We start from the raw sequence: 26471 nt of genomic DNA, 5'->3' as shown, positions 1-26471 counted from the left end.
CTCAGCATCTAATATAGAAGGACATCTTATTAGGGGTACATAGAGTTGTAGAATTATAGAAAAACGAGGTTATATATACTCCATGATGGACTTTCTTATTATGGCTACAATGGTTATGTGAAGCAAATAGTGAAGACTCCATAGATTGAAGTTATCTATTATTATATTATATCTAAATAGCTAGCCCCCACTATTAGGAATTCTCTCGCTTCTCCTTAAGCCACGTCACCCAAATTAATTTTGCCGTTAGATATACTAGATCAGTCCATTATAGCCGTTGGATCTACACAATGAGAGCCACTCCACCACCCACATGTAGTAACCGATGCATGCATGCAAATGTATGTAGTAGTAGGCCTAAAAGGTATTTTATAATCAAGAAAAAGAGGACGCATGCATGCAGCTCATACTCCAGTGCTGCATGAAAGAAAGTTATGCATACATGCATATTTTGTTTTATTTTCGTCCAATTTTGAACTTATACATAGATATGTATATTCATTTATTTATTTAAAAAATATTTATGAACAAATTATCTTTCTACAAGAGAAAGCATAGACACTGGCTAGGTTGATTAGTTTCACGCAGTTTTTATTTCATACAAACTCCCACAGCAACGCGCGGGGCATTCATCTAGTTTCTTTTAAAAGATAAGTCACATAACACCTAGAAATTTATTTTTCCCCTTCCTCTTTGACACACAATAAACCGTGTCATTGTGTATATAGAGGAAATAAACTAATATAACTACAAACAATAGCCTTCTACTTTGGGTGCCATACAAGTTTGCAAAACTAACAAGACTGACACAACAAGGAGACAGAACACACAAGAAATCCAAACTTCAGCAACTCCCAGACCATCTCGTCACCAACTTCATGTGATCATCATCAGATGGATTAACACTTCGCGACTCTATTCTCCACAATAGAGCATACTATAGCAATCCAACGATGGAAGTGACGCCTACTTGCACAGAATCCTCGAGCTTCTGGATGGTTTAATTAGCGATCCAGCGTCATACAAGTTTGCAATAACTGGGGCACCGGCGCCATACAAATTTGCAAAACTAACAAAATACAAACTTCAGCAACTCCCATACCATCTCTTCACCAAATCCTATTATCATCAGATGGATGAACACCTCGCCACTCTATTCTCGGCAGCAGAACATAGTAGAGCAATCCAATGATGGAACTGACACCTACTTGCACAGAATCCTCCAGCGCTTCTGGATGTTTTAGAGACCCCTGAAAGCATACGACTTTAGTCACCGAATGCTCTAACCAAATAGGAGTAACTAGATGAATTGTACAGAATATTTTGCACTGGATCAATTTGGGCCTGAACATACATATTGGTTCTTCCAAATTTCTCAAGGATGCTAAGTTAGCATAGCTTTAGCTTCGGAGTAGAACTAAATTTCCGAACATGTAAATGTACCAATAACTTCAAAAGGTGGCATGACAAGAGATTACACACTATAAATGACATACATAGCGCCACAGAGATATCATGTCACACTAATAGCGAGGTCCTGTTTCAAACTAAACTTTACGAAGTCTGCACTCTATCGATCACTGACTTATTGTATCTTAAGTGTTTAAAAGTTCAAAAGGAAAATAAAATACAGTGTGCAGATTAATCAATACCTTGTGAGATTCAAGAACTTGGGGAACTCGGATGGCAGGAAGGACGTGAGAAGGTGTGACTTTTCTTTAACCATGTCAGCATCTTGGCCACAGAGGTCTTCCTCTCCTTTAATATATGGAACAATTGAAGTGACTTTCTCAGTAATCATATCCAACGTAACCATGGAAACCTTGTCAATCTTATCTCTTTCCTCAGAGATCAAATAGTGGACAGTATTAGGGCTGTCCAGGCCCACAAGAGGGTACATCAGGGCTTGGCGCGGGAGACATTCAGAGATGTTGTAATGCCACAATTCATTAGCTATCTTGACCCTTTCGTGGAAGCAATTTATGTCACCAGTCTCCGTTATGCTCAAAGTATCAGTGAGGATGGTAAAACCCGTACGAGGTTTAAGTGGGCCATAGAGTCTTTTATCATTGCGAAGAATATACGTGTACTTGAGAAGATCACCAGTGACACAGAGGCTACGGTTGACCTCAAGGAAACCTCTTTCTTGAGTCGTTGTAGGACGGTTTCTGGTAGGTAACCGAAGATAAAAAATGTTAGGTGTTTCTGCAAATATATCGTAGAATAGAATACCTCCTGCGTAGTAGGAAATCCAGCAGATATAGTTGTTGAATGTGACGACAGCATCCGTCAACCAATTATCCAGGGCCAAGTATTCATGAGTCTGATGCTGAATAGGTATCTTTTGAACCTCCCACATGCCATGGTCGTCAGGATCCGACACACGTGAGCGGAGCACGCACACTTCAGCTTCCATCCGGTGGGCGCCTCGTATCTTGGTGACCATAGCCAGCTGTGCCACGGCAAACTCTTCTTCACGGCCGCGAATGAGCCCTACAGTGTTGGGGAAAAACACTCGCCGCATAGTGGCATCCTCCGTGTCTTCCTCACAAGACGGAGTTGAAGGAAATATGCCCTAGAGGCAATAATAAAGTTATTATTTATTTCCTTATATCATGATAAATGTTTATTATTCATGCTACAATTGTATTAACCGGAAACTTAATACATGTGTGAATACATAGACAAACAAAGTGTCACTAGTATGCCTCTACTTGACTAGCTCGTTAATCAAAGATGGTTATGTTTCCTAACTATAAACAATGAGTTGTTATTTGATTAACGGGATCACATCATTAAGAGAATGATCTGATTGACATGACCCATTCCATTAGCTTAGCACCCGATCGTTTAGTATGTTGCTATTGCTTTCTTCATGACTTATACATGTTCCTATAACTATGAGATTATGCAACTCCCGTTTACCGGAGGAACACTTTGGGTACTACCAAACGTCACAACGTAACTGGGTGATTATAAAGGAGTACTACAGGTGTCTCCAAAGGTACATGTTGGGTTGGCGTATTTCGAGATTAGGTTTTGTCACTCCGATTGTCGGAGAGGTATCTCTGGGCCCTCTCGGTAATACACATCACATAAGCCTTGCAAGCATTACAACTAATATGTTAGTTGTGAGATGATGTATTACGGAACGAGTAAAGAGACTTGCCGGTAACGAGATTGAACTAGGTATTGGATACCGACGATCGAATCTCAGACAAGTAACATACCGATGACAAAGGGAACAACGTATGTTGTTATGCGGTCTGACCGATAAAGATCTTCGTAGAATATGTAGGAGCCAATATGGGCATCCAGGTCCCGCTATTGGTTATTGACGGGAGACGTGTCTCGGTCATGTCTACATTGTTCTCGAACCCGTAGGGTCCGCACGCTTAAGGTTACGATGACAGTTACATTATGAGTTTATGCATTTTGATGTACCGAAGGTTGTTCGGAGTCCCGGATGTGATCACGGACATGACGAGGAGTCTCGAAATGGTCGAGACATAAAGATTGATATATTGGAAGCCTATGTTTGGATATCGGAAGTGTTCCGGGTGAAATCGGGATTTTACCGGAGTACCGGGAGGTTACCGGAACCCCCCGGGAGCTATATAGGCCATGATGGGCCTTAGTGGAAAAGAGAAGAGGCAGCCCTACATGGGCCGCGCGCCCCTCCCCTCCCTTGGTCCGAATAGGACAAGGAGAGGGGGCCGGCCTCTCTCTCTCTTTTCCCCCTCCTTGGCCGGCCGCCTCCCCCCCCCTTTGGTCCTTTATATACTGAGGCAGAGGCACCCTAGAGACACACAAGTTGATCCACGTGATCTTTTCCTTAGCCGTGTGCGGCCCCCCCAGCCACCATAGTCCTCGATAATACTGTAGCGGAGTTTAGGCAAAGCCCTGCTGCTGTAGTGCATCAAGATCGTCACCACGCCGTCGTGCTGACGGAACTCTTCCCCGACACTTTGCTGGATCAAAGTCCGGGGATCGTCATCGAGCTGAACGTGTGCTAGAACTCGGAGGTGCCGTAGTTTCGGTGCTTGATCGGTCAGATCGTGAAGACGTACGACGACATCAACCAAACGCTTCCATTGTCGATCTACTAGGTATATAGATCATACTCCCCCCTCTCGTTGCTATGCATCACATGATCTTGCGTGTGCGTAGGAAATTTTTTAAAATTACTACGAAACCCATCAGTGGTATCAGAGCCAGGTTTTATATGTTGATGTTATATGCACGAGTAGAACACAAGTGAGTTGTGGGCGATATAAGTCATACTGCCTACCAGCATGTCATACTTTGGTTCGGCGGTATTGTTGGATGAAGCGGCCCAGACCGACATTACGCGTACGCTTACGCGAGACCGGTTCTCCCGACGTGCTTTGCACAGAGGTGGCTTGTGGGTGACAGTTTCTCCAACTTTAGTTGAACCAAGTGTGGCTACGCCCGGTCCTTGCGAAGGTTAAAACGGAGTCAAATTGACAAACTATCTTGTGGTTTTGATGCGTAGGTGAGATTGGTTCTTAGTTAAGCCCGTAGCAGCCACGTAAAACTTGCAACAACAAAGTAGAGGACGTCTAACTTGTTTTTGAAGGGCATGTTGTGATGTGATATGGTCAAGACATGATGCTGAATTTTATTGTATGAGATGATCATGTTTTGTAACTGAGTTATCGGCAACCGGCAGGAGCCATATGGTTGTCGCTTTATTGTATGCAATGCAATCGCGATGTAATGCTTTACTTTATCACTAAACGGTAGCGATAGTTGTGGAAGCACAAGCTTGGCGAGACGACAACGATGCTACCATGGAGATCAAGGTGTCACGCCGGTGACGATGGTGATCACGACGGTGCTTCGAAGATGGAGATCACAAGCACAAGATGATGATGGCCATATCATATCACTTATATTGATTGCCTGTGATGTTTATCCTTTTATACATCTTATCTTGCTTTGATTGACGGTAGCATTATAAGATGATCTCTCACTAAATTATCAAGAAGTGTTCTCCCTGAGTATGCACCGTTGCCAAAGTTCGTCGTGCCCAGACACCACGTGATGATCGGGTGTGATAAGCTCTACGTCCATCTACAACGGGTGTAAGCCAGTTTTGCACACGCAGAATACTCGGGTTATACTTGACGAGCCTAGCATATACAGATATGGCCTCGGAACACGGAGACCTAAAGGTCGAGCGTGAATCATATAGTAAGATATGATCAACATAACGATGTTCACCATTGAAAACTACTCCATCTCACGTGATGATCGGTTATGGTTTAGTTGATTTGGATCACGTGATCACTTAGAGGATAAGAGGGATGTCTATCTAAGTGGGAGTTCTTTAAGTAATTTGATTAATTGAACTTAAATTTATCATGAACTTAGTACCTGATAGTATCTTGCTTATGTATGTTTGATTGTAGATAGATGGCTCGTGCTGTTGTTCCGTTGAATTTTAATGTGTTCCTTGAGAAAGCAAAGTTGAAAGATGATGGTAGTAATTACACGGACTGGGTCCGTAACTTGAGGATTATCCTCATTGCTGCACAGAAGAATTACGTCCTGGAAGCACCGCTGGGTGCCAGGCCTGCTGCAGGAGCAACGCCGGATGTTATGAACGTCTGGCAGAGCAAAGCTGATGACTACTCGATAGTTCAGTGTGCCATGCTTTATGGCTTAGAATCAGGACTTCAACGACGTTTTGAACGTCATGGAGCATATGAGATGTTCCAGGAGTTGAAGTTAATATTTCAAGCAAATGCCCGGATTGAGAGATATGAAGTCTCCAATAAGTTCTATAGCTGCAAGATGGAGGAGAACAGTTCTGTCAGTGAGCATATACTCAAAATGTCTGGGTATAATAATCACTTGATTCAATTGGGAGTTAATCTTCCAGATGATTGCGTCATTGACAGAATTCTCCAATCACTGCCACCAAGCTACAAGAGCTTCGTGATGAACTATAATATGCAAGGGATGAACAAGACTATTCCCGAGCTCTTCGCAATGCTGAAAACTGCAGAGGTAGAAATCAAGAAGGAGCATCAAGTGTTGATGGTCAACAAGACCACTAGTTTCAAGAAAAAGGGCAAAGGAAAGAAGAAGGGGAACTTCAAAAGAACGGCAAGCAAGTTGCTAATCAAGAGAAGAAACCCAAGTCTAGACCTAAGCCTGAAACTGAGTGCTTCTACTGCAAGAAGACTAGACACTGGAAGCGGAACTGCCCCAAGTATTTGGCGGATAAGAAGGATGGCAAGGTGAACAAAGGTATATGTGATATACATGTTATTGATGTGTACCTTACTAGAGCTCGCAGTAGCACCTGGGTATTTGATACTGGTTCTGTTGCTAATATTTGCAACTCGAAACAGGGACTACGGAATAAGCGGGCACTGGCAAAGGACGAGGTGACGATGCGCGTGGGAAACGGTTCCAAAGTCAATGTGATCACGGTCGGCACGCTACCTCTACATCTACCTTCGGGATTAATATTAGACCTAAATAATTGTTATTTGGTGCCAGCGTTGAGCATGAACATTATATCTGGATCCTGTTTAATGCAAGACGGTTATTCATTTAAATCAGAGAATAATGGTTGTTCTATTTATATGAGTAATATCTTTTATGGTCATGCACCCTTGAAGAGTGGTCTATTCTTATTGAATCTCGATAGTAGTAATACACATATTCATAATGTTGAAGCCAAAAGATGCAGGGTTGATAATGAAAGTGCAACTTATTTGCGGCACTGTCGTTTAGGTCATATCGGTATAAAGCGCATGAAGAAACTCCATACTGATGGACTTTTGGAACCACTTGATTATGAATCACTTGGTACTTACGAACCGTGCCTCATGGGCAAGATGACTAAAACACCGTTCTCCGGTACTATGGAGAGAGCAACAGATTTGTTGGAAATCATACATACCGATGTATGTGGTCCGATGAATATTGAGGCTCGTGACGGATATCGTTATTTTCTCACCTTCACAGATGATTTAAGCAGATATGGGTATATCTACTTAATGAAACATAAATCTGAAACATTTGAAAAGTTCAAAGAATTTCAGAGTGAAGTTGAAAATCATCGTAACAAGAAAATAAAGTTTCTACGATCTGATCGTGGAGGAGAATATTTGAGTTACGAGTTTGGTGTACATTTGAAAAATTGTGGAATAGTTTCGCAACTCACGCCACCTGGAACACCACAGCGTAATGGTGTTTCCGAACGTCATAATCGTACTTTACTGGATATGGTGCGATCTATGATGTCTCTTACTGATTTACCGCTATCGTTTTGGGGTTATGCTCTAGAGACGGCCGCATTCACGTTAAATAGGGCACCATCAAAATCCGTTGAGACGACGCCTTATGAACTGTGGTTTGGCAAGAAACCAAAGTTGTCGTTTCTTAAAGTTTGGGGCTGCGATGCTTATGTGAAAAAGCTTCAACCTGATAAGCTCGAACCTAAATCGGAGAAATGTGTCTTCATAGGATACCCAAAAGAGACTGTTGGGTACACCTTCTATCACAGATCCAAAGGCAAGACATTCGTTGCTAAGAATGGATCCTTTCTAGAGAAGGAGTTTCTCTCGAAAGAAGTGAGTGGGAGGAAAGTAGAACTTGACGAGGTAACTGTACATGCTCCCTTATTGGAAAGCAGTACATCACAGAAAACTGTTTCAGTGACACCTACACCAGTTAGTGAGGAAGCTAATGATGATGATCATGAAGCTTTAGATCAAGATACTACTGAACCTCGTAGATCAACCAGAGTGAGATCCGCACCAGAGTGGTACGGTAATCCTGTTCTGGAAGTCATGCTACTAGATCATGATGAACCTACGAACTATGAAGAAGCGATGGTGAGCCCAGATTCCGCAAAATGGCTTGAAGCCATGAAATCTGAGATGGGATCCATGTCTGAGAACAAAGTATGGACTTTGGTTGACTTGCCCGCTGATCGGCAAGCAATTGAGAATAAATGGATTTTCAAGAAGAAGACTGACGCTGACGGTAATATTACTGTCTACAAAGCTCGACTTGTCGCAAAAGGTTTTCGGCAAGTTCAAGGGATTGACTACGATGAGACCTTCTCACCCGTAGCGATGCTTAAGTCTGTCCGAATCATGTTAGAAATTGCCGCATTTCATGATTATGAAATTTGGTAGATGGATGTCAAAACTGCATTCCTGAATGGATTTCTGGAAGAAGAGTTGTATATGATGCAACCAGAAGGTTTTGTCGATCCAAAGGGAGCTAACAAAGTGTGCAAGCTCCAGCGATCCATTTATGGACTGGTGCAAGCCTCTCGGAGTTGGAATAAACGCTTTGATAGTGTGATCAAAGCATTTGGTTTTATACAGACTTTTGGAGAAGCCTGTATTTACAAAAAAGTGAGTGGGAGCTCTGTAGCATTTCTGATATTATATGTGGATGACATATTACTAATTGGAAATGATATAGAATTTCTAGATAGCATAAAGGGATACTTGAATAAGAGTTTTTCAATGAAAGACCTCGGTGAAGCTGCTTACATATTAGGCATAAAGATTTATAGAGATAGATCAAGACGCCTAATTGGACTTTAACAAAGCACATACCTTGACAAGATTTTGAAAAAGTTCAAAATGGATCAAGCAAAGAAAGGGTTCTTGCCTGTGTTACAAGGTGTGAAGTTGAGTAAGACTCAATGCCCGACCACTGCAGAAGATAGAGAGAAAATGAAAGATGTTCCCTATGCTTCAGCCATAGGCTCTATCATGTATGCAATGCTGTGTACCAGACCTGATGTGTGCCTTGCTATAAGTTTAGCAGGGAGGTACCAAAGTAATCCAGGAGTGGATCACTGGACGGCGGTCAAGAACATCCTGAAATACCTGAAAAGGACTAAGGATATGTTTCTCGTATATGGAGGTGACAAAGAGCTCATCGTAAACGGTTACGTTGATGCAAGCTTTGACACTGATCCGGACGATTCTAAATCGCAAACCGGATACGTGTTTACATTAAACGGTGGAGCTGTCAGTTGGTGCAGTTCTAAACAAAGCGTCGTAGCGGGATCTACATGTGAAGCGGAGTACATAGCTGCTTCGGAAGCAGCAAATGAAGGAGTCTGGATGAAGGAGTTCATATCCGATCTAGGTGTCATACCTAGTGCATCGGGTCCAATGAAAATCTTTTGTGACAATACTGGTGCAATTGCCTTGGCAAAGGAATCCAGATTTCACAAGAGAACCAAGCACATCAAGAGACGCTTCAATTCCATCCGGGATCTAGTCCAGGTGGGAGACATAGAGATTTGCAAGATACATACGGATCTGAATGTAGCAGACCCGTTGACTAAGCCTCTTCCACGAGCAAAACATGATCAGCACCAAGACTCCATGGGTGTTAGAATCATTACTGTGTAATCTAGATTATTGACTCTAGTGCAAGTGGGAGACTGAAGGAAATATTCCCTAGAGGCAATAATAAAGTTATTATTTATTTCCTTATATCATGATAAATGTTTATTATTCATGCTACAATTGTATTAACCGGAAACTTAATACATGTGTGAATACATAGACAAACAAAGTGTCACTAGTATGCCTCTACTTGACTAGCTCGTTAATCAAAAATGGTTATGTTTCCTAACCATAAACAATGAGTTGTTATTTGATTAACGGGATCACATCATTAAGAGAATGATCTGATTGACATGACCCATTCCATTAGCTTAGCACCCGATCGTTTAGTATGTTGCTATTGCTTTTTTCATGACTTATACATGTTCCTATAACTATGAGATTATGCAACTCCCGTTTACCGGAGGAACACTTTGGGTACTACCAAACGTCACAACGTAACTGGGTGATTATAAAGGAGTACTACAGGTGTCTCCAAAGGTACATGTTGGGTTGGCGTATTTCGAGATTAGGTTTTGTCACTCCGATTGTCGGAGAGGTATCTCTGGGCCCTCTCGGTAATGCACATCACTTAAGCCTTGCAAGCATTGCAACTAAATGAGTTAGTTGCGGGATGATGTATTATAGATCGAGTAAAGAGACTTGCCGGCAACGAGATTGAACTAGGTATTGGAATACCGACGATCGAATCTCGGGCAAGTAACATACCGATGACAAAGGGAACGGCGTATGTTGTTATGCGGTCTGACCGATAAAGATCTTCGTAGAATATGTAGGAGCCAATATGGGCATCCAGGTCCCGCTATTGGTTATTGACCGGAGACGTGTCTCGGTCATGTGTACATTGTTCTCGAACCCGTAGGGTCCGCACGCTTAAGGTTACGATGACAGTTTTATTATGAGTTTATGCATTTTGATGTACCGAAGGTTGTTCGGAGTCCCAGATGTGATCACGGACATGACGAGGAGTCTCGAAATGGTTGAGACATAAAGATTGATATATTGGAAGCCTATGTTTGGATATCGGAAGTGTTCCAGGTGAAATCGGGATTTTACCGGAGTACCGGGAGGTTACCGGAACCCCCCGGGAGCTATATAGGCCATGATGGGCCTTAGTGGAAAAGAGAAGAGGCAGCCCTACATGGGCCGCGCGCCCCTCCCCTCCCTTGGTCCGAATAGGACAAGGAGAGGGTCCGGCCTCTCTCTCTCTCTTTTCCCCCCTCCGCGAATCCTATTCCAACTAGGATTGGGGGAGGGAATCCTACTCCCAGAGGGAGTAGGACTCTCCTGGCGCGCCCTCCTTGGCCGGCCGCCTTCCCCCCCCCTTTGGTCCTTTATATACTGAGGCATAGGCACCCTAGAGACACACAAGTTGATCCACGTGATCTTTTCCTTAGCCATGTGCGGCGCCCCCAGTCACCATAGTCCTCGATAATACTGTAGCGGAGTTTAGGCGAAGCCCTGCTGCTGTAGTGCATCAAGATCGTCACCACGACGTCATGCTGACGGAACTCTTCCCCGACACTTTGCTGGATCAAAGTCCGGGGATCGTCATCGAGCTGAACGTGTGCTAGAACTCGGAGGTGCCGTAGTTTCGGTGCTTGATCGGTCGGATCGTGAAGACGTACGACTACATCAACCAAACGCTTCCGTTGTCGATCTACTAGGTATGTAGATCATACTCCCCCCTCTCGTTGCTATGCATCACATGATCTTGCGTGTGCGTAGGAAATTTTTTGAAATTACTACGAAACCCATCAGGAGTTTCCTCCGTGTCTTGCTCACAAGAACACGGAGGTAAGGCCATGGGTATGGTGCAGACGGGGAGGCGTTTGAGCTCGATGTGCGGCCCAGCTGCAGGATCCGAGGATGCTATGCAGATGAAGTGGTCATGCGTGATATGACCTTCCATGGAGACGAGCTGGAAGAGGATGAGGTCATGGTGCGTGGCCATGAGCGCGGTGCCGGTGCTGGAGCCGTATTTTCCTTTGGTGCCGCCGGGCCACCGCACGTAGAGGCGAGAGACGGCGGGCGGCTCAGCATGGAGGATGGCGACGTCGAAAGGCCTGCCGAGGGAGGTGGACGAGGTGGCCCTCAGGGGCGCCGTAGATTCATCCGGGAAGTGCCAGCCGCCGCCGTCGTTGTCCTCGTCCCTGCGGTAGACGAAACGGTCCAGCATCATCCAGCCAGCAGCCTGGTCGGATCCAGCCATGGCCATGGATGATGGGTCGGCGCAGGGGTTGGGTGGGGTGGGTTAGGTTTCGCGAGAAAAGAGGGCGGCGCTGGAGGGATATCTGCGAGAAACTCGATCTCGTTCTCGTCTCAATCTAATTAAGAGACATTGCACAACGATTGGAGGTACTTTGCCGTCAGATCTTTCTTCTTGCAACTAACGCACCAAATCGCGATCTGAGATGTGGACACTTTTCGGACGTGGGGTTTGAAAACTTCTTACTTGCATCTTATTTTTAAGAAAAGGAGTCATGTTGCCATCCTAGAATATACTGGCCAAGCAAAGAGCTACAGCCGTGAGTTGAAGGGGCGATTAGGGCTGGCCGCAGCCGCCGCCCGCAGGGGCGCCGGCGCAGGCCGTTTTTTCTCGCGTGTTGCCTCTTCATCATGATGGCTACTACCACGGCGTTGCTGCGTTTGGTCCTTATGGTGCTTATGCATCAGGAACTTGGCTGCTGACTGGATTAGGAGACAACTTCAAGTTCATCCAAGTTTTCTGTCCCGGCGTTGGCCTCGGCAGCGAGCGGTGTTTCGTCCCGTCATTGTTTTCAGCAACGATCGGTTTTCTGTCCTGCAGCTCTGGCTGATCCCTCGGCAAGGTTCATGCAGTCTTGATCTCTGTCTACTCTGCTCCTTGCGAGTTAGGGTTTGGACGTACGACGTTTTGGCTTGTTTGACTGGTGGGTGATCGCCATGAATAATGAAACTCATATGTTGGAACTGCCGTGGCATGGCTAGTGCCGCGGCCGAAAGAGCGCTTCTGGATGTCCAGAAGCAGTGGGGGCTGGATGTCGTCTTTCTGTCTGAGACGCATCTGAACAAAGCTAAGGCAGAAAAATTCCGAAAAAAGTTAAAGACGGACAGCATGGAGGTGCATGAAAGTAATGTTGGAAATATGCCCTAGAGGCAATAATAAAATGATTATTATATTTCCTTGTTCATGATAATTGTCTATTATTCATGCTATAATTGTGTTATCCGGAAATCGTAATACATGTCTGAATGCATAGACCACAACGTGTCCCTAGTGAGCCTCTAGTTGACTAGCTCGTTGATCAACAGATAGTCATGGTTTCCTGACTATGGACATTGGATGTCATTGATAACGGGATCACATCATTAGGAGAATGATGTGATGGACAAGACCCAAACCTAAGCATAGCACAAAGATTGTGTAGTTCGTTTGCTAGAGCTTTTCCAATGTCAAGTATCATTTCCTTAGACCATGAGATTGTACAACTCCCGGATACCGTAGGAATGCTTTGGGTGTGCCAAACGTCACAACGTAACTGGGTGGCTATAAAGGTGCACTACGGGTATCTCCGAAAGTGTCTGTTGGATTGGCACGAATCGAGACTGGGATTTGTCACTCCGTATGACGGAGAGGTATCTCTGGGCCCACTCGGTAATGCATCATCATAATGAGCTCAATGTGACCAAGTGTCTGGTCACGGGATCATGCATTACGGTACGAGTAAAGTGACTTGCTGGTAACGAGATTGAACAAGGTATTGGGATACCGACGATCGAGTCTCGGGCAAGTAACGTACCGATTGACAAAGGGAATTGTATACGGGATTGATTGAATCCTCGACATCGTGGTTCATCCGATGAGATCATCGAGGAGCATGTGGGAGCCAACATGGGTATCCAGATCTCGCTGTTGGTTATTGATCGGAGAGTCGTCTCGGTCATGTCTGCATGTCTCCCGAACCCGTAGGGTCTGCACACTTAAGGTTCGGTGACGCTAGGGTTGTAGAGATATTAGTATGCAGTAAACCGAAAGTTGTTCGGAGTCCCGGATGAGATCCCGGATGTCACGAGGAGTTCCGGAATGGTCCGGAGGCAAATATTTATATATAGGAAGTCCAGTTTCGGCCATCGGGAAGGTTTCGGGGGTCACCGGTATTGTACCGGGACCACCGGAAGGGTCCCGGGGGTCCACCGGGTGGGGCCACCTATCCCGGAGGGCCCCATGGGCTGAAGTGGGAGGGGAACCAGCCCCAGGTGGGCTGGTGTGCCCCCCCCCTTGGGCCTCCCCTGCGCCTAGGGTTGGGAAACCCTAGGGGTGGGGGCGCCCCACCTGGCTTGGGGAGCAAGGCACCCCCTTGGCCGCTGCCCCCCCTGGAGATTGCATCTCCTAGGGCCGGCGCCCCCCCAGGGGGCCTATATATAGTGTGGGGGAGGGAGGGCAGCCGCAACCCTAGCCCCTGGCGCCTCCCTCTCCCTCCCGTAACACCTCTCCCTCTCGTTGGTGCTTGGCGAAGCCCTGCAGAGACCCTGCTGCATCCACCACCACGCCGTCGTGCTGCTGGATCTCCATCAACCTCTCCTTCCCCCTTGCTGGATCAAGAAGGACACTACAAGAAATCTGTTAATACATGACGGATCTAGTCCGTCACAGATAAGTGAAAAACTGTCATGGGTGCCCATACATGACGGATATGAAATCCGTCATGTATATCGCGTTATAATTTGACATCGTACCTTCCTTGACCGTCATGGATCTGCCCCAAGCCCGCCCAGGCCCAAACCATTGTGACGGAACAATCCGTCATGGACTGATGCCACGTAGGATTTCGATTGACCAACATGGCTACCTATGTGGATACTATTTTTCGTCATAAAATTCGACATGGATTTAGGTACAGTATAAATTTGGTCGAGCCCATTATCTCATTTATTTCAGCCTAATTTTCACCCAGGACGTTTTTAGCATAATGCATCACACAAATGCCAACTTTTACCCAAGAGGAAGTGTTTGCAAAGTGTCAAACATTACACGGTTCATTGAGTATGTAGCCAACTGTATGTATCTACAACATAGCAGTTTATTCCTCCAAAATCATCTATGAAATGATTAACTTACAACATAGATTTACAAAATATATCACAACAAGGTTAGGAACTAGTACAATTCATTTTACATGAACGGAACACTATGAGGAGCTCCTCGAGAAGGATACACTTGTTATCCCAAAGGCTTCTCCATCCACCAGCATCAACATCACTATCAACTGTTGTGAGAGCAAGAAGAAAATCTGTGATGACAAGAGCCCATGGGTATGGCGTAACCAGCATAAAAAAATTATGACACTTCCAATCTGGCTACCTCCCAATGTGAATAGCATATGTGCTGAAAGCACCTCCTTGCTTTGTTTCTCAAATGCAGGGACTGATTATGAAGATGGGCCCTTGTGGCGGCGGCTTTGGTGACGTCTGGGAGATGGACGTGCGCGGCATCGACCGTATTGTCAAGTTGATCCTGTGGCACTGTGGCGCGGTCGATGCCATCTCAGTGGTATACGAGCGGGATGGCCAGGAGGAGCAGACCAGGCAGTGGGGAAAACCTGAAGGAGAGCGGTCAGAGGTAATACCTACACTATCACATTTTCTTTGAGAGAGACTAATACTATCGTTGGTATGTTTGTGGATTGTGCAGATTTGTCTGGAGTCAGACGAGTATCTCACATGCGTAAAAGGTCGGTTAGGCAATTATGCTGGGTGTTTCCTTGTCGGAACAGTCACTTTTGTCAGCAACCGGTGCACCTTCGGGCCATATGGTATGGGCGAAGGTGCGCCGTTCGAGCTCCCGGCGGCCGGCGGCAGAATCATTGGATTCCACGGCCGCTCCGGGGGGCTTCTCAATGCTCTTGGGGCCTACGTCAAGATGGGCTAACTATCAGGACTCACCATGCTATGTAATGTTTCATCTAGGTAGATGCTTGTGCTGACTGTTATGTTATGAGTTTCTTTTGCTTATGTTAGTGATGAACGACAGTCGGTAGACTGACTGCCAAACTTAAACTAGATGCTTCAATCCTGGTGTTGGTCTTCTCAATTTAGTCCAATGGTGCTGGTCTATTGTTAAAGCCTAAATCTGGAACAGACTCTCTGTTTTGCTAGTATTTCAGTACACTTGCTGCGACATGTTAGTCCTTTTTCTGGGCTTGGAACCGGCTATGCAACAAAAGTGTTACACTTGTTGTCACAAATAGGCAGAGTTACCTATCCTACCAAATAAAAAGAACCACAAGACATAAAAATGTGCACATTTATAAATAAACAAAGAGAGGGTTTAACTGGAAATCCATTTTGGCTCTAGGGAGCACATGCTCCTGTGTGCCAAAAATGGATTTTACAAATGTTAATTTAAAAAAAATGTGTTCATTGTCACACCCAAATGTACATGCAAATTTTCAGGGGGAAATAAGTTCTTTACTCTCTTTTTTTCTTATTTGTGATTTTTTAGCTTTTTGGATTTTCTTCTTATTTTCAAAACTAATCTTCATCCTTCTATTTTTGAATTATTTTTATGTTTTGTGCAAGTGAATTCTTTTCCTTCCAGAGATATTTTATCTAGTCTTGCGCACCAATGCCAGTTAATAAAGTGCAAGCCCTTTGCAATTACCAGCCTGCAAACTAAACAAGCCACACACAGTAAGCACTATTAGATGAAACGATGCTCAACATACCTAGGATGTTGTGAGCAATAAAAAAAGAAGAAAAACATAAATGAAGCGCACAAACATTTTACAGAAATTAACCTCGCCATGATAACATTCATGTCCCATGGATATTTATTCACGGGTGGGCAATGGATTGGCTTGTGGATATGGACATGGATCCAGATTTAGTTTTGCCTAGCAATTCCGCCCCATTGGCAACCCTACATGTGGAGCCATAGCATGCCGATGGCCGGCATGGGTGAGCTCCTTGCAGTGGGTGCCCTCACTTCCGACACGTATCAGCTCCACGCCATCGTCGCAACCGCCGTGCTAGCCCAAGAAGCGGCGCTGCTCAAGCACCACTTCCTGGACATGAGCATTTAATATATAGACGTATCATTTAGGCCAAGAAAGACACTCCCCTCCCCTCCTTAAATCGTTCAATATACGGATGGCAAGATAATAGATAGTCATTTTGCGTGCAAAACAAGTGCAAAAAACTTGTCATATAGACGACACATGCTCCATCCTTCTAAGAGAAAAATGCATGCTTCAATCATGGGAAGGGAAAAGATAGGGGCATGTCGGGGGTTGTCTGGACCTCCGAGGGGAAAGACAAGGGCATGTTGGGTGGTTGTCTGGACCCTCGACGGGCTTTGTCAAGGTCCATGTCGACGTGGCACTCGGACGTTGTGGGGATAGGGGAGCAATTGCAGCAGTGCGCCGGGATGAAGTGGGTATTTATCTGGGAGCTTAAACGATCTTTGTCCCTGAAACACCTTCTTAAGCTTCACATGGACTTTCCACTGTCTGCTCAAAATCACCTATCGACTACCTACGGGTGGACCACCTCGTGGCCTGGGTGACTTGGGTCGCCTCGATACTGCTCTTTGGCGAGATATCGCCCAAAGGACTCCCCTTGTTTTGCTCCATCTCCAAGATGATTATTGGCAGTGGCACCTCTATTGCTTTCTGGATCTTTGGATCACACAACACTAGCAACCCAATTCAGAAAGGATTTGTTGCGCCAAAGGTTTACCCTCCCCTCGAGCCGCCCTCTCTGGCGACACGGGGGAAACCCTAGTCTGCCGCCGCCAGGACCTCCCACCGCCCCCTCCCCCGCATCGTCGTCGCCGGAGGGGACGCCGGCGAAGCCCATGCGTGCCCAGGGAAGGTGGCGGAGGGGTGCTCATTTTCTTGCCCGATGGCGTCGCTTCTCGAGTGAATCGATTGTCCGGTGAGGCGGGGCGCGTACTTCCTCCATGGCGACGACAGCGTCTTGCTCGTCCTCGGCGGCTCCATATGACTCGAGGTGGAGGGCGTGCAGCGGTGGGCGCGCATGAGCGGCCAGGCAGACTAATCTGGGCCTCGAGGGCCTCCTCCATGTTCGCTCGGATAGGGGCAGCACATGAGGCTCTCTTCAGCTGTCGTGGCGAGGTGTCGGGCCGGAGACCTCTGGTGGTGCTGTTCTGGGTGAGCGTCGGCGGCGCTCGGCTCGTTGGCTCATGCGAACTGGTTCCCAGACCGGCGGGCTAGGCAGTGGAGGTGGATTTGGGGTGAAAGTGGGTGGAAGAAGTGTTGTGGCGGTCGGGCTCGACCTCGGCTCATATCAACATCACTGCTCGAGGTGAGCAGTTGTGTCAATGGAGGTGCCCCTGCTGGATCTGGTGAGGACGCTCACCGTGGTGTTGCAGATGGATGGGAGGTTGCGCGCTCCGATGCTTTGCCGGACTCAGCGGCCAACATATGCGGAGAGGTCCGATGTGCATTGCTTTAGGCGAAAGCCTTTTGCCGGCCTTGCCGGCATCGATGATGGCGACGCCTTCGAGCGTCGTTTTCCTCCTTTGAGGCATCATTGTTAAGCTCTTGCATCGTGTGCTCTAATGTGCTCCAGGCGAAAGCCTAAGATCCCTCCATGGATCGAACGATGATGGCGTCTTTGACGTTGTTACCCCCTTAGGGGCGTAGTCTTTGGAGCCATTGAGCCGCTGTTGACCGTTTGTCGTCTCCGCTCGAGTGTGGTTGGTCTGTTTGGTGTGTGGTTGGGTTGTTGGAGTGTTCGGTACTGGCGGTGGAAGTGATCTGTGTTGGCGATATTTGCCTTGGTCACCCTGTGGTACTGTTGGTCGACCTCTCTATTGGGGGTTCGTGGTGGTGATGAGGTCTCGGAGTTTGGTGTCTTTCGGCGGCGTGCGAGGTTTGGTTGTCTCGCATAGTGTTCGGGTTCCCTCTATTTGTAATGGTAGTCGTGGTCTGGCTCAGAGGAGGTGCAGGGCGGTCTCGGTGGAACATTGCCCTTCGGCACGGACTGTGTCTCTTTGTCGCGACGTGGCTAGGTAGTGCGAAGACCTTCGACGGTGGTTGTGACTCTTCTAGTTCTTCAAGGTGCGGAGTGCTCGCAGGGCAGCAAGCGACTTCTTCTCTTCGTCTTCTCGGTGTCGGATCTCCTTTCGACTGATTCGACAAAGCTAGCTCCCACCCTTCTCGGTCCACCTAGTGTTGTTGGGTGCTAAGTTCTTGGTGTTGACTCCTTGTCGTAGCTTGCTTCTGTTTCTCCTTCTGTCGTTTCTTATTTCCTTCTCTTGTGTGTTGGTTGCTATCTGTTGTACTCGATTTGTTATATCTCATTCTTATTGTCTATAATGAAAAAAAATGGTTCAGGTTGGCATAAGCCCGTAGTAGCACCGTCAAAAAAACACTATTTAAGAGGGAGGGGGGGGGGGGGGGGGGCGTCCAGGAGGCCTTACCAATGACAGAGTTACCACTCACTCTTCCAAGGAGCAGTAGATTCGAGCTCTTGGAAGGTGAACTGGAGGTCCTCCCGTCATGCTGATAACACTCATCAAGCAGAATTTCTCCCTAAACGACAAGAGTGCTTCAAATAGCTTTAGAAAAGATATTTGCACATGAAGATGGTATGCTAATAAAAAAAGCTTTGGAAAATAAATGCACTGAATTTAATAAATCATTGACTGAACCAGTACGCCGGCGAGGTCCTCGACGCCATCGCCACGAGCACCCACGCCTTCCACGCGCAGCACCACTCCACCACCGAGAGCGCCCTGGCCTCCGACGCGCGGCACCACCTCGCCGCCGAGAGCGCCCTGGCCTCCGACGCGCGGCACCACCTCGCCGCCGAGAGCGCCCTGGCCTCTGACACCCAGCAGCACCCGGCCACCGTCACAACCACCGCGCCAGCCCAGGAAGCGGTGCGGCCCGAGCTGCACCACTTGCGCGGGGATGACGCCGCGGGGAGTTTCCTGGCCGCCACGGTGAAGAGGGCCGAGGACGCCATCACCGACGAGTACGACTCGAGGCGGCCGCGGCGGTGCGGGCGGCGGAGCAGGACATGAGCTGCCTCATCGACGAGCTCGCCGGTAATTATCCATCGTCCCTAGTCCGAACGACGACCTCATCCATGGATTCGTGATCCTGTGAGCTCGACAATGATCTGATTATTTGCGCAAATCTTAATTGTTGGGTGATTGGGTCGTCACCTTCCAGAGCTGAGGATCATATTCATATCTGACGAGATCATACCGGAGTTGAACTGTGAGGATCTGGAGGAGCAGAACCAGAGGCTAAGGGCGGAACTGGACGCCACGACCAAAGATATCAAGTGGAAGATGGAGAAGATTGCAGAATTGCAGGAACCATTTCTTTCCTGAACTCCAGAATGTTGTCTTACTTTCAGAGTGCTGAACTTTTCAACTCAGCTCTATAGTATCTTTATACAAATTGACACCAGTATCGGAATATCAGTGCCTAACAAAAAGTTACAGACGCAAGGCCTCACATACCCAAAATTTACAGGGGCGTATCGAATTTTGTTACTGAAGTGATCATCGACATCATATATGTCCACAGAGACAGCAAGTTGTGAGCACACTGAAATGAAGCAACCATACACAGTATAAATTCAAATCATCTAGAACTAACATCAGTGTTAGTTTACTTTCAGTTTTCAGAGTGTTGAATTTTAATTCAAAGTGTCGTTTTGCAAATGAACACCGATATCAGCTGTTATAAAAAAAACGGGTTACAAATAGCAATGTCGAATGCTCAAGTCTGGCTGAAGAGGGCGTGAAATGCATTTCTACAAATTACCCTGAATTGCTTATAGCCAAAAATTCTAGCGTCATGTCAGAACTTTTTCATGGGATTGATCTGAAATGAAGCTTACAAACAAACACAATACGGTGTATATATGCAACTGGGAGCAAAGACAGTATAAATTCAAATCATCTAGAATCAGCATCCGGTGTCAGTTTACATTCAGTTTTCTGAATGTTGAATTTTCACCTCCTTCAGAGTGTCGTTTTGCAAATGAACACCGATATTCAGCAGTAATAAAAAATAAATGGGTTACATATAGTAATGTCGAATGCTCAAGTCTGGCTGAAAAGGGTGTGAAATGCATTTTTTTACAAATTAACCCTGAATTGCAAGTTTATAGCCAAAAAATTACAGCGGCATGCCGAATTTTGGTCATTGGATTGAAAAAAACACCGATATCGGTTGTTAGAAAAAAAACAGTTATGGGCAGTAAGTGGAATTTCCAAATCCAGATTGGCTTCGAATGCATTTTTTTCAGCCAAAAATTGGAACTGTATGCCAACATATTGTATTGACCATGGACCGCAGTTCCAGCATATGCTCAGATAAACAGTAACAGAGAGCACCTGCCCTGCTTACAGGCCACCATAGTTCACCTAAAAAGGTTTGATGATTGAATTCATGTCAAAAGATTCGATGCTAGAATTTTTAACTCAAATCTTCTCAACACTGAAGATTTGTGTGTTTTTTATTTGTCTACTGCCTGAATGAGGGAGTATGCGGTGTTGAGAGGATTTGAGTGGAAATTCTACATATTCACACGAATGTTTGTTCTTTTTAGCTAGATTGTTGGTACATTGATACTCCTTAACAATAAATAATAACCAAAAAAGCTACCTCCCCTTGCAGTATGACCCGGTTTGTTTGCTTTCGCCATCTTGACATAGTCTTTTGTTGTTTTAGGGTACTTTGGAGGTCAACACACTGGACATGGCAGGTGGAGAGCAAGCTGGCTGACCATGATCTGGCGCTGCATGAGCTGGAGAAGGTAGGGTTATGCATTTCTTATCTGAACTCTGTAACATGTTTAGTTTCAGTTTTCAGATTGCTGAATTTTCACCTCAACTTTAGAGTGTCATTTCGAAAATGAACACCGAAGTCCGCAGTTATAAAAAAAGAAGTTACAGATGGTAATGCCGAATGCACACTGAAAAAAGTGAATATGTGTCGAATGCTGAATTCTGTTTTTACTGATCATGGACAACATATGCTTAGAGAGGCAGTATCAGAGAGCAGTACTTGCACTTCTTTACAAGTGAAAACATGTAGGTGGGAGTTAAAACAATGTCAAATTCAGATCATCTATCTGTACTCCCATTTTAATGCTAGAATTAGCTTCAGTGTTAGTCCCTCATTCAATCCTGATGCTATTCAGGCAGTATTCCCCCTAAATTAGTATTAGGAAGAGTCAGTGTAAGATGGTTTCAGTGGAACTCTAGACAAATATTGGCACTCCCACTTTTAGCTAGATTATCGCTACATTCATAGCTAACAGACTACAAGCAGGGGAGAAGCTCCCAGAGGAAGACCATCAACATCTTTATGCGGTAATGACGTATGTGAGAAATATTCTGGATGAGGAATGGAAAAGGATGAAAGATTCATTTCAAGACCTCAACAAAGAGCAGGTTAACAACAAAGAGCTCCAAGATAATCGCCAAGAGTTGATGCAGGTAAACTAAAAGCCCATAGTTTTTGAAAGTTCTAGTTGCGCTATTTGGGAGGAGTTACATTGTTACTAAAAGTTTTCCTCATTGAAATGATCATAATGTGCAGGGTTTCGAGAACATGCCGATTAGTGGCGGTACCATTGTTGGAATAAAAAGGATGGGCTTAAGCTGCAAGGTTGGTCTCGTATTGGCAGGAGGAAATACAGAAGCCATTGTGGCGTTCGTTTACGACTATTCAGGTCGATGAAGACGATAAGGTGTCTATCCAATTTCCCTACCGCATTCATGCACTTACATTCTCTGAATTTTCTGGACAATTGCAGGAGGTTATAGATGAAAAAGAAGTAATTAAGTGTCATTTTTTATGTTTTAGGTGTTCAAAATGTTTATGTTTTATGTGTTCAATTTTTCTATACATTTGGTCAGACTGAAACAACTGTGACTTAGGACAAAACAAGAATGCACTATTCTATCAAAAGAGAGGGCACTTCAACATGCGCCACTATGCCCACACATAATATTCAGGAAAAGCTCAGGTAATCGCGTCCTATTGTTAATGAGTTCAGAACTCTAGAGTTACTTCATCACAAAAGAAGAATTCTAGAGTTACCATGGCAATTTAAACTGCACCCTGGTAAGCTAAGCAACACAATAGCTCTAGCACCAAAAGGTTGGAAATATTGACACCCATATACGCTGCAAATTATTATAGGTGAAACTTGAAAAGGACAACATAGCGATACAATCTCCTGGTTCAAATGTAGTTGCACAAAAGAGAAAGCAATCATTCAACATAAAACTAGCAGTGTTGTTCACATAAACATGAGGCCTTGACATCTACCTAGATAAGGTGTACAGGCAAGTTAACTCACCCTCAAAGAGCTGGAAGCAAACATGCAGCTGCTCTTTACTTGTCAGTTGTCTCCGCCACAAATCCAATCCCACATTGTAGATCAACAAGCTCTGCTGTGGATTCATAAGCACCAGCATCCCTAAGAAAATCACTATCCATGGTAGGTTAAATTGCTTCATTTTATAGGATTCAGAGCCTCACTCGAGCCTTCAAATATTAAGCATCCTCTCAGAAATGTAAGTTCAACTGGCTCTAACTTCATCGTTCATCTAACTGTGAATTTGTGAAAGAAAGCAGAAGTGGCAATCATCATCAAGACATGGTATATTGGATTTAGCAGAGTCGGCACTTAACCTCAGGACATGATCTCTTGCATTTGTCAATCGTAAATCCAAAGTAGTGATTTTTCTTACGAGAGACATCTTCTCATCCTCAATTGTGAAAAAGGCTGCTGCCTCGGTAGTATTTGCTTCATCATCATCAATCAAAGCTTCTTTGAAAGATTGCAATGCTGTGATAAGGATAGAACGAGGTTTTTCTTTGCCCACAGGACTATCCTCTGCAACACAGTTTTTAGTAACTTTAGTTTCTGAATCATCCTGTCAAAAAGAAAAGGAAAAACATGAGTGTACATTCATGCAAGCCTATAGATCCTAATGATACAGACCAACCTTTTATCTTTAACACAAGCAACAAAAGTAAAATGATCCACGGTAACCATCTCATGGTAGTTACCCATTATCATGGAGTCTTTTTAGTGTACAAAATTTCAAAATACAAATATCAGCAAGTGCCATGTGCTTAATCTGCACAAAACCTCGTGGTAAGGAAAATGAGAACTCTGGAGACCAAACTAACTGTTTGATAACAGCTTTAACAAGACTACAGTAATCCGGTGCTGTAAGGTAACATAACATCATACAATCTGGTGACCAAACCAAAGGTAGGAAGAAATTTCACCAGAATCATCCCACATAAGCAAGGGCTCACCTTGTTGTATACCAAAGAAGGAGGCCACGGCATGACATAGGGATGGGCATCATGATGACTCTGATATGGGCCCTCAAAGAGCTGATGCAGTTCTGAAGTTTCCAGGCAAAATGATAGGAACCACTCTGGAGAATTACTACGGTTCCGACATTCAGCAACCGACAGGTACACAAAGCCATCAATAACTGACAAAATTCCTACTTCAGAATGAATTACCATTGAACAATTAATGAACTCAACAATTGCGCACAATGGAAACGACTTGTCAAACATCCATCTCTCCACTCCATCGCTGTCTTTTCCCCACAACCAAACAAAAAGCATCCCGTCATTGATGCCCTCAAAATTTAAGTGCACGATACAGAGCTTCCCGTCCTTGGTCTGGCCAAGCTTGAATGTAGAGAGCACCGTACTCAAGGGCGGCGGCATATGCATTCGGTGGAACTGAGATGTCGTCGCATTGAGCACGAGCATACCGGCACCCTTCGGAAATATCCAGTAGATGAATCCATCAACCACCTTACCAGGGTTTATAGAGCTTCTGGCATTCTTGGGCACCAGGCCCAGGGCCTTTGTTTCCACCCGAGGGAAAATTTGCCACTCCATGGTGTTGGATGAGAAGAGAGCGACACTTGCCCGCGCCCAATAGCGGTCACGGCGGTTGCAGACCACACGCTGCAGCCCCTGATCCTCCTGGTAGGAGAGCGTGTGGAACTCAAGGAAGCTGTTGTCCTTCAAAACTTGCCTGTCGGGGTAGAGGGACAGGGCCTGCCTCAGCGGGCTGTAGCTGGCTCGCTACTTCCGGTGGGCGATTTGGATCTCGTCGCCCAACATGTAGTCGAACTCCCACCCGGGGTCGTCGGCGTGCTTGAGGCCGCCCATGCGGCGGGTCTTGAAGAAATCGGCGCCGCGGAAGGCGTCGGCGAGGCCCGTGTCGGAGGGGTGCCAGGGGGAAGGGTAGACCAGGACCAGATCCATGTACATTTCGAGGAAGAACGCGAGGAGGGGCGGCGGGCGGAGCGAGCGGAAGCGGCGGCGGAAGGCGGGGTCCGAGCGGACGGCGCGGAGGAAGGCGCGGCAGGAGAAGGCGGCGCGGGCGAGGTTCGGGAGGTCGGGGAGGCGGGCGAAGATCTTGCGGAGCAGGTCGTCGCAGAGAGCGCTGATGGTGGTTTGAGCGGGCGGCGTGGGTCTCGCCGGCGGCGGTGATGGTAGGGTGGACATGGCGTGGGGTGGGAGCTCTCAGAAAAGGGGACTTCTTTTTCGTTGAGGGGTCGAGGAAGAGCAGCACAGCAGGGTTCAGCCCGATGAGCCAACCAGGACTGTGGGCCGACCCAATTGTTGAAAACGCACCTTCAAACTATTCCCACAATTTCCAATCTTTTGGTAACCCTTTCTTTTTCGTAGTTTCTAATTCTTTTGCTACACATATATATTTGTTTGGTTGATAAAAAAACTACTTTATTATTAGTCATTATTGTTTGTCTCCAAGGTTTTTGTTATTTATTATTTTTCTTAACATAAGATGTTCAACACATTTTCTTTTTTCGACAAGCTTATCTATTTTACTCTTAAGATATTCGTATATGACAAAAAAGAATTCCGTTCACTTTGATTAGTTCTCACTGGTCCTCCTCTTTTCTTCGTTAGATATATGTTTGCATAAATTAAAAAATGCCTCTTTTCTTGTTCTAACGGGTTTTGTTGTAATAACAAAACTTGTAGTGTCAACTATTCACAGAGCATCGATGTTCTAGAGAGTTAAATTGAACTTAAATTTAATTTAATAAATGCAATCTATAAACTACTATCCTATATTTGAATTCACGTTCAAAAAGCTGAGTCTGCATTAGTTAGCATTATTTTGCCACATTTTCTCCTACTAAACCAGAACAAGCCAAGTGGCCTCTTTTTTTGAAACAAGGCAAAAGACTTGACATTTTCATTGATTAACTAGAATGCTTAGACACAAGCCACGAAGTGGCAAAAAGAAAAGTCCTACTCTCGTGGCATAAGAATACGTGCTTGGCTTCCACCAACATCCAAAGATGGGCCTCCTCTTTGATTTTCGCGAAGATAATGGTGGTCAGGGAAGCAGCGTTGCGAAAAGATCTTGCGTTTTGTTCCTTCCGAATTTCCCAAGAGACAGACATCATAACAGTAGCAATGGCCTTTCAATTATGGTTCCAAGAAATGTAAAGTTCAACTGACTGTAACTTCATCGTCCATCTAACTGTAAACTTGTGATAGAATGCACAAGTAGCAATCGTCATCAAGACATGGTGTTATCCTCAAGACATGGTCTGGGAGATGGACGTGCGCGGCATCGACTGTATTGTCAAGTTGATCACGTGGCACTGTGTCACGGCCGACGCCATCTCAGTGGTATACGAGCGGGATGGCCGGGAGGAGCAGACCAAGCAATGGGGAAACCCAGAAGGAGAGCGCTCAGAGGTAATACCTACACTCACACATTTTCTCTAGGAGAAACTAATACTATCATTGGTATGTTTTCGCATGTGCAGATATGTCTGGAGTCAGACGAGTATCTCACAGGCGTAAAAGGTCGGTTTGGCAATTACAATGGATATTTCCTTGTCGGATCGATTACTTTTGTCAGCAACCGACACACCTTCGGGTCATATGGTATGGGCGAAGGTGCGCCGTTTGAGCTCCCGGTGGCCGACGGCAGAATCATTGGATTCCATGGCTGCTCGGGGGGAGGGGGGAGGGGCTCCTCAAC

The 26471-nt window shown here is 45.7% G+C and overlaps 3 protein-coding genes across 4 annotated transcripts; 1 reads left to right on the top strand and 2 right to left on the bottom strand.

Moving 5' to 3' along the window:
• Positions 1–1645: 1645 nt before the first annotated feature.
• Positions 1646–11640, bottom strand: LOC125546600 (uncharacterized). The gene is made up of 3 exons (XM_087514717.1): positions 11216–11640; positions 8532–8541; positions 1646–2545 (listed from the first exon to the last, which is right to left on the bottom strand). Exons 1-3 carry the CDS (start codon positions 11638–11640, stop codon positions 1646–1648), a joined length of 1335 nt encoding a protein of 444 aa, XP_087370843.1.
• Positions 11641–14624: 2984 nt separating this feature from the next.
• Positions 14625–15333, top strand: LOC147978347 (jacalin-related lectin 19-like). Its single transcript, XM_087516577.1, has 3 exons — positions 14625–14717; positions 14827–15024; positions 15097–15333. Exons 2-3 carry the CDS (start codon positions 14836–14838, stop codon positions 15331–15333), a joined length of 426 nt encoding a protein of 141 aa, XP_087372703.1. The 5' UTR covers positions 14625–14717; positions 14827–14835.
• Positions 15334–21994: 6661 nt separating this feature from the next.
• Positions 21995–25151, bottom strand: LOC125542635 (uncharacterized). 2 transcript variants are annotated; one of them, XM_087546236.1, is made up of 2 exons: positions 23732–25151; positions 21995–23340 (listed from the first exon to the last, which is right to left on the bottom strand). In XM_087546236.1, the coding sequence occupies exon 1, from the start codon at positions 24950–24952 to the stop codon at positions 24527–24529; it is 426 nt and encodes a 141-aa protein (XP_087402362.1). In that variant the 5' UTR covers positions 24953–25151; the 3' UTR covers positions 21995–23340; positions 23732–24526. The 2 variants fall into 2 exon arrangements, with proteins under 2 accessions (XP_087402362.1, XP_048561705.2); XM_048705748.2 differs by having other exon boundaries at positions 23732–25121.
• Between the last annotated feature and the right edge of the window lie 1320 nt (positions 25152–26471).

This window comes from Triticum urartu, chromosome 3A (genome assembly GCF_056163025.1).
Source record: "Triticum urartu cultivar PI428250 chromosome 3A, HENAU_Tu73, whole genome shotgun sequence".
Classification (NCBI taxonomy): domain Eukaryota; kingdom Viridiplantae; phylum Streptophyta; class Magnoliopsida; order Poales; family Poaceae; genus Triticum; species Triticum urartu.
The sequence above is the reverse complement of the archived record's forward strand: the minus strand, read 5'-3'. Positions and strand labels throughout refer to the sequence as shown.